Consider the following 17,000-nt stretch of genomic DNA (forward strand, 5'->3'; position numbering starts at 1 on the left):
TCAAATTCTCCATTTCTCTGATTTTGATGCTTATACATCTGCCATCCCTTTGCCACATCCTTGGTGTTGCTTATTTTATTGCACAGGTCCCACGTTCTGTTCCCTCCACTCATTTTGCTTTGACTGACTTCTCAGTTCCACACGCCCCCCAAAAAAAATCTTGGCTTTTTGGTTGGCAGTCATTTCCCCTTGCACTTTTGTAGTGCTTCCTTCATTCAAAATATCGTTCAACAAATATTTTCTTTTGATAGTTAGCTCTAAATTTCAATTTGATAGAATTCAAATCTGGAGGAGTGTGGAATTTAGATAGATACATAGAAAATAAAATTCTAGCATATTCAAGTTCATTGCTTAAGAATTGAGATTTTGTGTACAATGGGAATTAAAATAGCTCTTCTAAAGTACTAATGTAACTGGTTCCCTCTGTCTTTGCAAACTACTTCCTCATCTCTGACTTTCTTCATCAAAATTTTTGTTGCCTCCTGAATGCTTAAGCATCTTTTCAAGTATTCCATGTTTGAATCTCCCAAAATGTGTCCCTGATATGTCACAGCAGAAAGATAGCCAGCTCTTAAAGTTGCAAATAGAGTTCTTTGTCAAAGTAAACAAGGTGCATTATGCCTCTTCATGATACTCAGCCTTTTTGCAGCCTACAGCATGGTAAAACAAACCTCTGATGACCAGCACTTTGTTTAGTTCCAATTTTATCTACCCATTTAAAAACCATGCTTTCCTTTCTTCACTGTTACCTCAGGGGTTCCTCAGTGATTTATCCTTGAGCCCTTTTTCTTTCTTCCGTAAAGCCCCATGTTACCTAGATTTGCCATCAGGCGGTCATTTTCTACAGATATATCTAGGTTAAGACCTAGTTCTTTGACCAAGCTTTCTGTTCATGTATCACTGTTGATGTATACTGTTTGATTGTTGGTTTCTTTCTGATTGCATCTTTGTGAAATGGTTGGGGGGAATGTTTCTGCATCGATGTCATTGGCAATCACTCGCTAATGAATATGATTGTCCACCTAGGAAATTTCATGTCACTGGTCATGGATTCTGAGGGTCCTCGTGTGGCTGGTGAATCTGATCCTAGAACTGCATCTCCAACCAAACATTTGGCAGGTGTTTCCAGGCCTTGGCCTTAAGATCGCTGGCATTTCTTTCATTGGTTGCTTTTTTGTACTTCCTCCTGCTGACAGGTGTTCTCAAAGATTTATTTCCCTTCGTACCAGAGGTTCCTCCAAATTAGTTTCTTCTGAATGAGGATCTCCCGTGTGTTGACATCTATGTTGCATTTCTTGAGGAAAGAATTCAGGAAGTCTTCTAAACACTTCCTTTGTCTTCCTTCAAGCAAAGAAGATTTGCTTTGGCAGTCAGAACTCGGGCATACTAAGCATGCAGCTGGTCCAGCGGAGTTGGTTTCAGATGATCATGGCCTCAATGCTGGTGCTCTTAGCTTCTTCAAGGATGCTGATGTTAGTATGCCTCTCCTCCCAGCTGATGTGGAGGCTCCATCTGAAATAGTGTTGATAAACTTCTCAAGACCCTTGGGATGGCATCTGTAAGTAGTTCACGTTTTGGAGCCATATAGAAGAGTTGGAAGGATGACTGCCTTATAAACTGGACTCTTGATGTCTACACGGATCTCACAGTATCTTTAGGCATCCAAAGTGGGCACTTGTAGATTGAGTGCAATGTTGAATAGTCGTATTGATGCCAGCCTTGGATGAGAAGAGGCTCCCCAGGTAGGGAAAATGTTCCACTTTTGGGAGAATTTCTCCATTGATCTTGCCCTGGGGACAGTTTGGTAAAGGACTTGAGAATTCTTGAGATTGGCAGAGACCAATTCTTTGGTATGCTTTGTCAAAGGTGTTAAACGAGACTTGAAAATTTTCTTCCAAGAGAATGGAGCTGACATTGTCATCTGCATACTGAAGTTCCAGGAGTGAGGTTGGTGGCATTTTCTCCTCGGATTTTAACCAATTGAAGTTTAAAAGCTCTTCAGCCATCCTGTAGAAAATATCCATAAGACCGTAAGAAATAGGAACAGGAGTAGTCCATTCATCCCTTCTTGCTTGCCACACCATTCAGTAGGATCATGGATGATCCAACATTCCTCACGTCCACTTTCCTGTGTTTTCCCCATAACCTTTGAATCCCCTACTCTATCTCAGCCTTAAATATATCAAGGACTTAGCCCCACAGCTCTGTGTAGCAAGGAGTTCCAAACACACTCAACTCCCTGAGAGAACAAATTCCTCCTCATCTCAGTCCTAAATTGGTACCCCTTTAATTTGATACCAGGCCTCTGGTCCTAGATTCTTCCATGAGGGGAAACATGTTTCAGCATTTACCCTGTCAAGCCTCTTAAGGTTCCTGTACACTTCAATGAAATCACCTCTCATTCTTGTAAACCTTAGTGAGTAGAGTCCCACACTATTTAGCCTTTGGTGATAAGACAATATCTTCATACCAAGGATCTTCTTAGTGATAAAAATTGCTGGAAAACTCAGCAGATCTGGTAGCATATGTAAAGAGAAAGCAGAGTTAACATTTTGGGTCCAGTGACCCTTCTTCAGAATTCATCCTTGTGAGCCTGTCTCCAATGAATTGATAGCATACCTTAAATAAGAAGTCCAAAACTGCTCACGGTAATCACCGGCATATTGTAAAGTTGCAATAAGACTTCCCTAATCTTATGCTCCAATCCCCTTGAAATAAGGGCCAATATTCCATTAGCCTTCCTGATTACCTGCTGCCCCTGTGTGCTAATTTTCTGTGTTTCATACACAAGTGTATAAATCCATTTGTGTTGCATATTTCTTCATTAAATAATATTCTGTTCTTTCGTTCTCCCTTTCAATTTGAGCAATTTCTCTTTCTCCATATTATACTCCATTTGCTAACATTTTGTCCACTTAATTAACCTATCGATATTTTTTTCTGTAAATTGTTTCTGTCTCTCTCATAACCTGCCTTCCCACCTATTTTTATGTCATTTGCAAATTTGGCACAGTACATTCACTTCCTTCGTCCAAGTTATTAATATGTATTATAAACAGTTTTGGTCCTAGCACTGATCTCTGTGGAATCCTGCTGGTCACAGGTCACCAATCCCCACTTGCTGTTTCCTACCCATTAGCCAATTCCCAACCCATGCCGATATCCTAGCTCCAACACCATGGGCAATTCCAAATTGACTGTGTCAAGATCCGTGATTAGATCAATGAAGGCCATATAGAGTTGTTTCTGTTGTTCTTGACATTTGTGTTGAAGTTGATGAGCAGTGAAACTTATGTCCATAGTTCCACAGTTTGGTTGGAAGGCGCACTGGCCTCAGGGAAGGATTCCTTAGAGACTGGGAGAAGACACCTAGCTAGGGATTCGGATGATGATCTTCCTGGCGATAGAGAGTAGAGTGGTTTCTCAGTAGTTTCCATAATCCATTTTGTCACCATTGTTGAAGATGGTAGTGATGACTTCATCCCTGAGATGAGCAGGAATTTCTTCTTTGTCCCAGATTTTCAGGAACGATTGATGGAGGTAACGAGTAAACTCTACTCCTCCAAGTTTGAAAATCTCTGCTGGAACTTCACCCATTCCTATGGCTTTTCTATTCTTCATGTACCTGACGGCAGCTTCAACTTCTGCCATCTTTGATGGGGAGTTGGGGAACTTCCTCAAACGTGTCCTCACCTATCATTATATCACAGCTTAGAAGTTTTTGAAGTGTTCTCTCTCTCATAGGCAGATGGATTTTTCTGTCTCTCAAAAGGGTTCTGTTCTTACTCTACAGTACTTTGAGGCAAAGAGGGAGTTTGGACCGTATAGTGCCTCGATAGCGCTGAAGAAACTCCGGTGCCATGCTTGTCAGCAAGGAGTTCCAGCTCTTTAGCTTTCTCAGTCCACCGCTGGTTCTTGATTTTCCTCCCACTCCTTGGATGACATGTCCATCCTTGGGCCTCCTGCATTGCCACAATGACGCCACCTGAAAGCTGCAGAAACAGTATCTCATATTTCGCTTGGGAACCCTGCAGCCCAAGGGTATCAATGTGGACTTCACAAGCTTCAAAATCTCCCCTCCCCCGACCGCATCCCAAAACCAGCCCAGCTAGTCCCCGCCCCTAACCAGTCCTCCCACCTCAAGCCCCACCCCCATCTCCTACCCACTAACCTCATCCCGCCTCCTTGACCTGTCCGTCCTCCCTGGACTGACCTATCCCCTCCCTAACTCCCCACCTACACTCACCTTTACCGGCTCCAACCCCGCCTCTGTGACCTGTCTGTCTCTTCTCCACCTATCTTCTCCTTTATCCATCTTCTATCCGCCTCCCCCTCTCTCCCTATTTATTTCAGAACCCCCTTCCCCTCCCCCATTTCTGAAGAAGGGTCTTGACCGGAAACGTCAGCTTTCCTGCTCCTCTGATGCTGCTTGGCCTGCTGTGTTCATCCAGCTCTACACCTTGTTATCTCAGATTCTCCAACATCGGCAGTTCCTACTATCTCTTGATTTTCCTCATTCTTCTTTGTAACTCCGACTTTGCTGTTTGATGAGTTCTCATTTTTACCTCGCTGGTGGTGATGATTCGCCAGCACAGAGAACTTTCCTCTTCTTGTCGATGAGATCTTGGATGATGTGGCCATTCTTGTCAAGCCAGAGTGGTTCATGTTTCTTTATCATGTAGCCATGGTTTCTTCATAGCATGAAGTGATGGCTATCTTCAGCCATTTCCATATTTCTTCCACTTCATTAAAATGAACTGTTTGAAGATTTTGGTGAAGGCATTGCTGGAAGCTTACTAGTGTGCTTGGCTCTTGAAGCCCTCCAATATTGAGCATTTTTCTGAGCAGTTTCTTTGTCTTCAGCTGCTTTTGGTGGTATCGATGAACATTGAGAAGTGGATGAGCAAGTATTCCATCCAGCAGTTGTCTGCACTGGTTGCAACTTTGTAACCAGGACATTCATTTGGTCTTGGGTTTGAGTGATGATATAATTGATCGTGGTTGTCTCCAAGAAATCTTGAACTTGTCTTTTTGGTGGAACAGTGTGTTGGCACTGACAAGTTGGTGTTCAACACATTTGGTGAGCAGGAGAATCCTGTTGGAATTACAATTCCTGAGCTCCTTTTTTGGTTCTTTTCCAAGGTTTTGCAACCTATCCAAACCTGGTGTGGAAGTCTCTAACGAAGGTACTTTTATCTTCCTTACAGATGTTGGTGAGTATCATACTTAGGGTGGAGTAGAAGCCTTCTTTGGACTCATCTATGTCATCAAGGATTGGGGCATAGGCACTCACACCCTGCTTGTTCTTGGCAAGTTGTAGACGGAGAGTCCTGAGATGATTGTTGATGCCAAGCTTCAGGAGGTGTTTGATGAGTTTGTTCTTGATGTTGAATCCAATTCTATGTGTGCTTGGTTGATCCTTGGGTTTTCCTCTCCAGAAGAAGGTGTAACCACCACCTTCTTCCCTCAGCAACCTGCTCTTCGAATCTCTTGCAGGGCAGCGATATCACTGTTGAAGTGCCTGAGTTTACTGGCAACAAGAAGTTGATTGGTTAATGTACTAGTGCCCAGTCATCAATGATAAAGAACTTTTGCCTGCCAAATTGATGTGATTGATTCTCAGGTAACTGAACATCTTGGAGCAAGGAACAAGTTAGAAAGAGAAAAGTGTTCAGTTCTTCCTCGGGTCAGAAGCAGTCTCATGGAGTCGTCAAAACTCACTGTAAACCTGAAGAAAACCAGTTTACCTTTTCTGCAACAGTTGCTGTAAACTGTGACTTTAACTGATAAGTCAGAGTCTTTTTAAAAGTGAACCAGCTATCTTGTGTCTCTCATGAACCAGTAGAAGCAACTGCAGAAGGATGACTGAAACAAAGTGCTAGCCAGCAAAAAAGTCATAAGCATCATGTCAACAGCAGTACCCACAAAAGGTCTACTGAACTGCCTTTCCAAATAGTTTCCCATCCCCGTCTAATAACCTATTTCCCTGTCTGTTTACCTGTCTGTATGTCTAAAAGAATTTAATAAGAGGGCTAGTTTTAATTTTAATTAGTAGTATTTTGTGCTGCCCATTAATAACTGTTTAGCTGTAACAAGAATGTAATTACTTGTAGTCAATAGTGATTTTTCTTCAATTCAGAAACCTGGTCCATGCTCTTTATCAATCTGTATCTAAGGTGTGTCCGGGAATTTTGTGAAGTTTTTAAATCTTGAACTTGTGTGATGACTCCAGGAACATTAGAACATGATTTCCAGTGTGCAACCTTAATGAGACATAACAATCAAATAAAAGCAAAATAATGCAGATGCTGGAAATTTGAAACAAATACAGAGAATGATGGAGATTTCAGCAAGTTTGGCAACTTCAATGGAGAGTTAATGTTTCGAGTCTGATATGACTGTCATTCTGAAGAACCCGCTGAGTTTCTTCAACATTCACAGTGTTTGAATCGTAACAGTACTTGTGACCTAAGTTGGATAGTGGAGCAGAATTCCAGAGTGAGTTATAGATCATTCATGTGAAAGACATGTGAAATTCAAGGAATGATTTTATATAACTCTATAGAAGATCTGTCTGTCAACCAGACATTATTGCTTTTGTGCAAAGGTACATTTTAGCACTGTCTAATAAGTTCACTTCAATGTTTATTTCTCTTAACTTTTCAGCTCAAGAAAAGTGTGACTAAGACGGATCTTCGCACATTTGCGAATGATCTAGAGGCGAAAGCGAACTCATTGGTATGTTTTGATTTTGGAAGCTGGATACAATTTGAGTGAGACAGTGGGGAAAGAGACAGATACTCAGGCAGGCACAAAGAGAGTTGTATTTGCTCACCTTTTTGTAAGGACATAGAGATACATTTTCAGATTCCTGTAGGTTATTTATTTGATACTATTACTGATAACTAAATATAAATTAATTGTAGTGCAAGTAACCATTTTTAAGTCTGTTTACCAATTGCTACCTCTTTTATCATCTAAATTTTCAGAATTTGTATGAGTAAATTTGTTATGTGAATGTTTTCTCTTTTGATAGTGGTGGAAACTACATTTTATAAAGTAGGAAATTTATACTGGATTACTGGGGTGCTGTACCAGAAACTATTAACATGTAACTTTTTTTGCAGATCACAAACTAAGCTTAATTTCTTTATTGCAGCAGAGACTTGTAGATTTTAAAAGTTAATGTTATCCTACAAAGGAAATGTAATCCTGATTAAATAGATTGACTGCATTGTGCTTCCTATAATGCTCTTTCTATGTCAATTCCCAGTGGTGACTATTGTTTTGCAAAATAATTATCTATTGAGATAAGGTCTCTCTCACTAACATGAAGAAATATCTCCATTAAGGCTTCACTTATCAATGTCAGTTTTCCACTCCTTTGTTTTCTGTCTTGAAAATGGCAAACAGGGATGCATTGGCAGCTGTTGCTCTTCCAATATCTTAAGTGAATATTAGTCTGGACAAGCTTCATACTTCCCTCTGTACTCTCTGATATTTGGCATCTAAATCCACATGAGTGTTAAGTAGCAGCAACAAGTTAGAACGATGACTGATTTTTCTTGAAAGTCTCCATTGCCTTAAGCATAATGATGATAAGTTGTGAACCATCAGTAGTACCCAAACCACAATTAGTTAACTTAGGGGTAGATGATGATTGAATCTTTTTCTACTCTCTGTGCTTTACTGCTACACCTGGACATTTGGTTTCATGGGCTGGTCTATGCTCTTTTTTGAGAGAAATCTTACAATTACAATGAACACTAACCTGCTTTTCATTAATCTCTGCTGTTCTTTACATATTTGTATGTGAGTACAAATTCATAAAGCACTGAGAATGGTGAATATTCTGACCAGAAAGTGCACTGTAGCTTTGGATATACTTGGTTCCATAGTTCAACTCCTACAAATATGGAACACGTGAAAATAGAAATCTATACTCAGCAGAGCTGGCAGCATCTGTGGAGAGAAAACAAAGTTAACATTTCAAGCTCAGTGACGATTATTCAGTTCTGAAGATGATTCCAGATCTGCTGAGTTTCTCCAGCAATTTCTGTTTTTGTGAGTTTCACACTTCCAGCATTCACAGTAATTTATTTTATTTTATCTATAAATATGAGGTTGTTTACTCAATAAGTTATATCTGGCCTAATATTTTTATAATCAATCAGTTTACCCTTGATAAGTTAAAAACCCTTTAGAACATTAATATACAAAAAGGGAAGCGGTGGCCTAGTGGTATTATGGCTGGGCTGTTATTCCAAAGACCCAGATAATGTTTTGGGGATCCAGGTTTGAATCCCGCCATGGCAGATGGTGGAATTTGAATTCAATAAATATCTGGAATTAAGAATCTAGTGATGACCATGAATCCATTGTCAATTATTGGAAAAACCCATCTGGTTCACTAATGTCTTTAGGGAAGGAAATTGCCATCCTTACCTGGTCTGGCCTACATGTGACTCCAGACCCACCGCAATGTGGTTGACTCTTAACTGCCCTCTGGGCAATTAGGGATGGGCAATAAATGCTGCCTAGCCAGTGGTGCCCCTCATCCCATGAATAAAAGAAAAAAAGAAAAATAACAGTCTGAAAATTTTGAAATAAATTTCCATAGGCTGAGACATTCTTGCTGCTTATATATCTGTGCTGAATATATTGTTTACTGTTTTGCTTGCATGAACATGCCCGGCTCACCTTGCTCTAAGGGTTCTTCCTGCCTTAACACTAAACTTTTAACCTTCTCTAGTTTTTATCCTATTTTTAACCCTCTCTAAGCTCAACTTGAACATGAGATTTATCTCTTGCACCCTCAACTTTATTCTCATCAAATTGCTGACCTCTTGACTTTATTTCATGGTCCGCATGTCAGCTGCTATTAATGGATCCCTTTCTCCTTTAAAATTGTCACTGTAATCCCTGCTCTCACAAAACAAATGCTCCGTCCTTGCAAGCTGCTACCCCACTTCCAGCCCCACTTTCTTTTCAATTCCTTGAATGTGTTGTTGCCTACCAAATTCTGCTCATCAGCCCCGGGACTTTGAATCTCCGATCAGGTATGTGCCCCATCACAATGCCAAAATGTCTCTACTAAAAGTGACAAATTACGTTTTATGTGGGCGACAAATGTTTCATATCCCTCCTTATCCTTCTTAACCTGTCTGATTGCTTCATTTTACTCAAATGTCATTCCACTGTTGTCCAGTTGGGTGGAACTGCTCTCACCTGGTTCCATTCTTATCTATTTAATCATTGACAGAGAATTGCCATCAATGACATTTCTTCCCATTGCTGTGGTATTCCCTGAGGATGCGATCCTTGTTGCCCTCCTGTTTAATATCTACATGCTACCTTCAGTGAGATGATCTGAAAACACATAAGTTTATGCATATAAAAATATATTTTCAATCAACCTATTCAAACATGTTACGACACAACTCCAGGACAGACATTCAAGACCCTCAGTAAACAGCTTTACTTCATTAGCATCCTTTTTGTCTGACTGTTTTGCCAGACTGTTTTGCTGGCATCCAGTACTGGGTGAGGAATATTTTTCTCCAATTTAGTATTGAGAATATTGAAGTCCCCACTGCAAACTCTAATCCCTCATCACAGATTTTATCCCTTTTCCCGACAACTGTGAAAGGCTGAACCAGAATATTCACAATCTTATGTCACATTTAACAGTGAGCTGAGTGGGTTTTGAACCCCATATCCTTAACATTGCCCAATTTCACATTGGCCTTATCTGTATTGCTGCCGGTTCTCTGATCAATGCCACCCACACTCTATTATGAGTAAAGTCCTATCTACCATCAACCTTGTGCTTACTAACCCACACTAACTCCCAGTATTCTTCTTATAGTTCTCAGCCTCATTTTAAAAACTTCGCATGGCATTTTATATTTCTGTACTCTTCTCCAGCCCTGCGTTCATCCAATTTCAGGCTCCTGAGCATCCCTAATTTTAATTGCTCCACCCCTAATTGTCATGCTTTCAGTTGCCTAGATGCTGTGCTCTGTGTTTCTCTCCCCAGATCTTTCCGGCTGTCTATTTCACTTTGCTCCTTTAAAACATTGTTTACAACCTACATATTTGACTAAGTTATCTAATAATTAATTGAAAAAGCATGATGTGCATTGATGTCTTGTCATTTGGCACCATTGAGGATCATTCTGTCCTGTGCCATTACCCAACTGGTGGCAAACAAATGTCAATAGCTTCTGAGGAAATTTAAAATCCAAATCTACAGTTCTTAAAAAAAAAAAAAAAAAAATCTGGAATGAAATACCTGAAAGGGTGGTGAGGCAGTTTCAGTGCTATGTTTTTAAAGGGATTGGATATTTTGAAAAGGAAATGGTTACAAGGCTATGGAGAGTAATCATTAATTCAAATTAGTGACAAATGCACACATTGAATGGTTTTCTACTGTGCTCTGTGTTTCAAGGCGAGATGGAAGGAGAATTGTGTTTTGAATTTACAATGATTTTGATGCTAATAGAATCCTGTCATTGGAATACTGACTGCTCTTGAATCAATTTCTTGTCATCCACTCAGTATTCTCTGTGTCTTGTAACCTTTGTAAAATGGTGCAAGCAGCTGATAAGGACCAGTCTGTCCTAAATGAAAAGCTAAAATCACTAATTTACAGAAAACTGATGTTGCAAATGTTTGACATAACCAGCATGTATTTGATATATCACCCTAACCCTATCATAAAGGGATTCATTGCTATATTGGACAGCATATTTGAGGCAAAAGACTTATTCATATTTAATGCTTTTTCCAGTGCTTAACTGTCTCAACATAATATTGAACATTTTCAGCCTGCAGGAGCCCTAGCGAATGCATTAAGAGGCCACGTAAACAATATTCGAGCAATCCACAAGCAGCAAGTTATACCACTAGAACAAACTTTGGTAAGAAAAGTACAGAGAACCTTTTTTTTTGCAACAAACCTCTAAACTTCTGCTTGGGCAGCTGTAGTACATCCTGTTTGTGAAAATGAGCATTATTTAACAGAAGCGAAAGTGATCTTGACCCTGCCTGGATAGCTAATGAAAAACCTGCATTAGCTGTGTTAAGGAAGGCCCACTCTATTAATATAGTGCTGTTCAGATGCTGAATTAGACAGTAACGGCTTCTCTGAGATCCAGGACCCCAGCAGCAGATGTCTTGCTCATTGCTGGTCAAAGGTTAATAGCTGAACAGCATTGAATGCTGAACAGTATTTGATGAAGCTAGGTCTTATGCCGTCCCTTCACTGCTTATACTTTTCATTCTTAGTTTGGAAACTATCTGTGTTTCATAAAACATTTTAAATGTTTGCATGTTAATTGCTGTCTGCTATGTACTTTAACTAACTTTTACTTCCTGATTTTTTAAAATGCTAATCAGAAATATGTTGAAGCCCGGGTAAGTCCTTGTTCTAAACATCTAAAAAGTATTTCCTGGAAGACATTTTTAATTTTGTGTTTATTGTCAGAATGTTAATGCTATGTAATAATTAAGAACAGAAAACAGCCAATGGACCCAAAATACCTGGCATCATTCATCAACTCCATTTTAGCCATCTTCTGCTATATTCCCGAAACCTTTTCTTCCTCCAGAGTCATCTCCTCATACTACTGTCTTCAATTTTTTAGTAAATTATTCCATAACTCTATTTTCTTTTATTCTAAAGACATATCTCTGAATTTCTTACTTTAAAAAAATCAGGTAACTTGACCAGTAAAGTATCTTCAGTTGATATTAAACATATTGATACATTGGCCTGGATATTCTGATAACCAGATAGACTTTGAAGCTGTGCAGACTGGAATTGGGGCTGTGGGGAATCCCAGATACAGCGGGCTCCGTTGTAATTGCCCAGGAAATTGAAGATTCCAATGACCAGTTCCCCTGCATATGGAATCCTCTGAAGGAATCCATTAAAGGCGGGAAACTTGGAGCGTTCAGTTTTAATTAATAGTTAATTAAAGAAAAGTTGGACAATTAATAATCTCGTCTGACTCTTGGGTAACTATTAAGCTGATCTCCCAATCATTACTCGCTCCAACCCCAAATATATCCCCCCACCTTATGCTCCCGCATATCCCCAATCCCCACTGACAATCATCCCGCAACTGACCAGACCCCATTCAATCCAACAACCTCTCTCACCCACCGGTCTAACAGCCCTCAGTCTGCTTGCACCAACATCCTTTCCTGGTGCCAGTCCTAATGTCCAGCTTTTGTGCTGCCAGCTCCTACACCCCACCTCAGCTGCCACCAACCATGACACCTTCATCCCCAAGACACTGACCTATCTTAAATACTGCACTTACCTGGCAACCTACCAACTGCTACCCTAACCCGACAATTATCTGACATGCTTATCACTTCATAGAAGCTGTCAAAGGGTCTGGCTGTGTGATTGACTTTTAAATGTCAGAACACAGTCCACTGGCTGCTGCGAAAGGAGATGTGGTTTGGCTGCCCCTGACGATCCTGCAGTATGAGCAATTGTGTTGATTTCACATATGATCTGCATTTCTGAAGGAGTAAGGATCAGAATTTCCACCTAGAAATGAGGAACTCAGTGCTAATAGAAAATAAATTCAGAGAAGAGTGGCAACTGGCTGTGATTTCTACTTCTTGGAATCCCTGGGCCATTTTTAATTGTAATCATATCTCATTCTTCAAATAGGTTAAGTGTTTAGCTGGGCTTAGAACTGGGTGACCCCAATACAAGATAGTGGCTACAGATATTCTTGTGAATGCATTTTAAGAATTCCACTTCCTCTATATATTTTACACTGATTTTATCCCAATTCGTAGCAGTTTGGCTAGAATCCCATGCTACTTTTGTACTGCTGTTTCTACACTTTTGTCAGCAATTTGTCTACATATCTAGTTTTCTATTTTGCTGTAATTTGAAGTCAATGGTATGGTTCCAGTAGTGTGATTCCTCCTCTTGTTCTTTAGTTTGATCCAATGTAGCCTGTTTTGATGCTTCTCCTAATATATCATGTCTCCTCACATCTGTGACAGTTTCTCTCACCAGTGTTATTTTTATCCCCCATCTCTATTCTGTCTGGTAGCTATATCATTGTGAATGTGAGCTCCGTTCCTGTCCTCCTTTAATCTATGTGACAGTAATAGCAATATCTCCAAGTGCTCATCTATGTCATCAGCTCATCTACCTTATTCACCCAGCTCCTTGCATTGAAATATACATAATTAAACAGTGAATATCTCTGATAGTTATCTTAACAGTACATTGAACTTTCTCCAACTATATTATCTAATGGTGCAGTTTAAAACCCTCATTAATCATCCAAACATTGGGAGCAGGGAGAAGTAAATATTTACAGATATCCAGCAGAGGACAGAAACTTTCTTTTCATATTGGCTGTTTCAATTTTTGTTATAATTTCTGATTTAAATAATCTGTTTACTTCAATAGAACACATTGAATGAAAGTATTGGAACCCTCCAAAACTCAGCAGCAAACTTAAAGGTAAATCAATTAATGTTTGGCTAAAGACATCTTTTCATTGTTGAAAATTCCATATATCATTTATTTGAAGTTGTACTTACTATCTTCTTTTGCCCTCTATCTTTGGATTACTCTCCATGTTCTAGATTGGATAGATGCTACAAAAAGGTACATGCCTTCAGTGCTGCTGGTGTTACTATTGAGAGGAGAGAGATTTTAAAAAATCATAAGAGGCTGATTGTTTACACAAAGGATGGTTTGCATGTGGAATGAACTTCTTGAGGAAGCGGTGGATGCGAGTACAATTACACCGTTTAAAAGACATTTAGATAAGTACATGAATAGAAAAGGTTTGGAGGCTATGGGCCAGGACCAGGCAGGTGGGACTAGTTTAGTTTGGAATTATGTTCAGCATGGACTGTCTGGACCAAAGCGTCTGTTTCCATGCTGTATGACTCTGACTCTATGCAGGCGTGGAACAGCAGGCCGGCATCCACCATTCCCCTGTGGACATGGATCAACTTCCATTTGATTTACTTGTTTTCAATTTGTCATCATGAGCAAGCTTCACTCACTGTTTCATCAAAATTCCGTTAGATCTGTGAGATAACAATACTGATAATCAGATCTGTCTCTTCGACGACTCAAGTGCAAATTGTTGATACTTAACATAAGACTGCTCTGCCCATTGAGAAGATTTTAGACATGACTGGAGAAGAGTGTGACAAACAATGTGTGGATACTGAGATGATAACCAACCCAGTAAGCTTCATTGTGGTGTTCTACACTCCTCTCCCCTCCCCTCCTTTTGGGGGAACAGACTTGATGGGCCAAGGGGTCTCTTGTGTGCTGTATGATTCTGTGATTCTCCATTTGTCCATTTTACACAAGTAATTCCCTCCCTTCCCTTGTACAGGGACTAGCAGCCTTTACTAAAACTCTGACAAGAAAGAGACCAACATTGAAAACAGTCAGCTCCACCTCTACCTCTGAGAAGGAATCCAATTATCCCTCAGAGGATGCACTGAGAAGGCTTCCACTTGCACTCTCCACCAGCTCAGAGACTTTCAACTAAGTGGGTACTCTTTCTAGATTGAGGAACACATTCATCTGAACAAGTCACTGACACATCTCTGCAACTGGTTGACGAAGAAATACCCCAGGTCTCTGGCACTCAAAGGACTGCTTAAGACCAGGGTCCTGAACAGCCCCAGGCAGAATATGGTTGCATGGTCTTGGCCATTAATGATTTCATCAAAATGCACGAGTGAACACAGGGGTGGCAGCAGGTTTGTTAGAAGCAATCGGTAAACTTGATTGAATGATGGAGGTGTCCATCAAAGTCATTAGTAAGTGCAGGCTCTGGCATGCCCGCAACTGGCTGCCCGTATGGATAATCTGGCTAATGCTGTGAAGACCCAGGAACTGCTGTCCATTGCTGTCGCATTGTTGCTCAGCATCAGTGGCAAGGTGAGAGGGACATGAGACACCTCTGTACTTGCTCCAGGTGCCCCTTCATTTCAGGGAGACAGAGTAGTGCTAACAGACATTAACAGGGAGGAAAGCACACACAGGACCCCTAGATGCTTCCTTTCAGATGCTTTAGAGGTACTTAGCCCATCTACTTCCCCCATCTGTGACACCAAAGTGCAAAAGTCTAAGTTGAGGAAGGTGGGCCTGCTTCAGCGCTGGAGACTGTCAGTGGCCCTGGATCCTTCAGGCCCAATTACCCGCTGGATATGGCCAGCAATGTCTTCCAGGCCAATAAGACTAACTATAGAATAGGCTTCCTCCATCCCAACTGCAGATGCCAGGACTGCACTTCGATATTTTGGGAGGGAACGGAAGGAAAAAATCATTTATTGCACATTGAGACAAGGGTGTTGTATGGTATTACATCATTGAATACTTGAAGTTTTGCAAATATGCGTTCACATGCACTCTTAAATCAACTGCTCTGGTATCTTCATCACTGTTAGACCTGGTGATGTTGCACCCATTTGAGAGATGAACAGCCTCTGAAAATAATTTTAATCACTAAGCATTACTCACCTCTCACAAGCAATTGATTCCTTGGCTGCAGATAGTCTTAAGTATCACGGATCCTTGAACTTTGATGTTCAGACCTGTAGCCAAGGTGTTGCACTGCAATGCAAAGCAACACTGATGCTACAATGTGCAAGGATTGTAGTAACAGTTGCCTTGCACACATCTTCCATGCTTACACCCACCTTGTTCGTGAAAGTACAGAATCAGTGATGATTCCACACATCTCTGGAAGCAAAGTTTCATTCTATTTATCAGCTTTTCAAGGGAGTGCATTGCCATTCAAGACTGGGAGATTTTCAAAGGGACGTCTAGTCTCCCTCTTAGTACATTTGCTTGCTGAAAGAAACTACACAAAATACTGCCTGTCTCAGTTAAACACTGTCCACAGGATGCTCAGGATGAAATACTCAAGCATTTTAGGGCAATTTAGTGGTCTGTGGAGACTCTGAAACTTTGAAGGCTAACTGATTACGAAAGGGCCCAAAGGAGATGACTCAGGATTGTGCTACCAATAATAAGAGACTTCACTACACAATACTCAAATATCATGTGCTGACTGAAGCAGTCTAACATTAATACCATGCAATGCTCGTGTCCTGTCTCATTGAATACTGCTTCCTCCTTTAAGGTGAGTAGGAGTAAGTGCAGATACTTGAAAGTGGGATTACCTGAAGATACCAAGCATGTAGATAATATATAATCATATGGGGGTAAGAAAACATTTGTTCAGTAATAAGAAAAGTTTAAAGATGGCAAAAATAATCAGGACCACACATACTTTGAACCAAGTCCAAATCCAGCTCTTTCATCCTGGAACCAGGTTTCAGATAGGATTTCTCTGGCTTCTCTCACACAGTGATGCATTGCTCCATCAACTCTCTTGGATGGGAAGTGAGGCCCTTCTCAACATCGAGACCAAAACGTCACATTTTCCAACCAAGTCTAGGGTTTTACTTCAAGATGAAATTTTCACACGTGAGTGGTGAGAAGCCAGTTAACATGGATTATTGGTCATTATCAGCCCTATTACTACATTATCTTACCACATTAAAATGCAGGCTGCTATTCTTCCACCCACTGAATAGAAACTAGATGCCACAAATTCTTGAGATGAAAGTCTGAGCAGGTACCTGGCAACTCCAGCTTACCACTTACTCCTCCTGACCTCCATCTTGGACACCTGTTACCAGCACCTCAGATCACACTCCATGGGCTGCAGCTGCATGCACCCCACCTCCACATACGTTGACATCTGACTTGTACCAGCCTCACTGTGTCATCATGGCAAATCTCTGATCCACTTACTGCACATCTCTGCCTTTAATGCTGCACTTTGGAGTACACTGATTTCTTTTGCTGTGAGGACACTTTATGCACAGGGACAGGGTTCCAGCTCACAACTGGACCAGGCCGCATCTGAGGGCTGCTCACTCTCATGGCACACACTCATTTTGGAATCATAGAATTC

General features: G+C 40.7%; 1 protein-coding gene across 6 annotated transcripts in view; it reads left to right on the forward strand.

Annotated features, from left to right (window-relative positions):
• The window catches only part of LOC109920589 (prominin-1-A-like), a 237,273-nt gene that overhangs the window by 169,673 nt on the left and 50,600 nt on the right, over positions 1-17,000 (forward strand). For all 6 annotated transcript variants that reach the window (XR_007263570.1, XR_007263572.1, XR_007263573.1 and 3 more), the window contains 3 exons: positions 6,667-6,738; positions 10,830-10,922; positions 13,451-13,504. Coding sequence is in view for 3 of the 6 variants with exons in the window: in XM_048604798.1 (XP_048460755.1) it covers positions 6,667-6,738; positions 10,830-10,922; positions 13,451-13,504 (219 nt within the window). In the remaining 3 variants the exon portion in view is untranslated. The remainder of the gene's footprint in view (positions 1-6,666; positions 6,739-10,829; positions 10,923-13,450; positions 13,505-17,000) is intronic.

This window comes from Rhincodon typus, chromosome 1, assembly GCF_021869965.1.
Source record: "Rhincodon typus isolate 14 chromosome 1, sRhiTyp1.1, whole genome shotgun sequence".
Lineage (NCBI taxonomy): Eukaryota > Metazoa > Chordata > Chondrichthyes > Orectolobiformes > Rhincodontidae > Rhincodon > Rhincodon typus.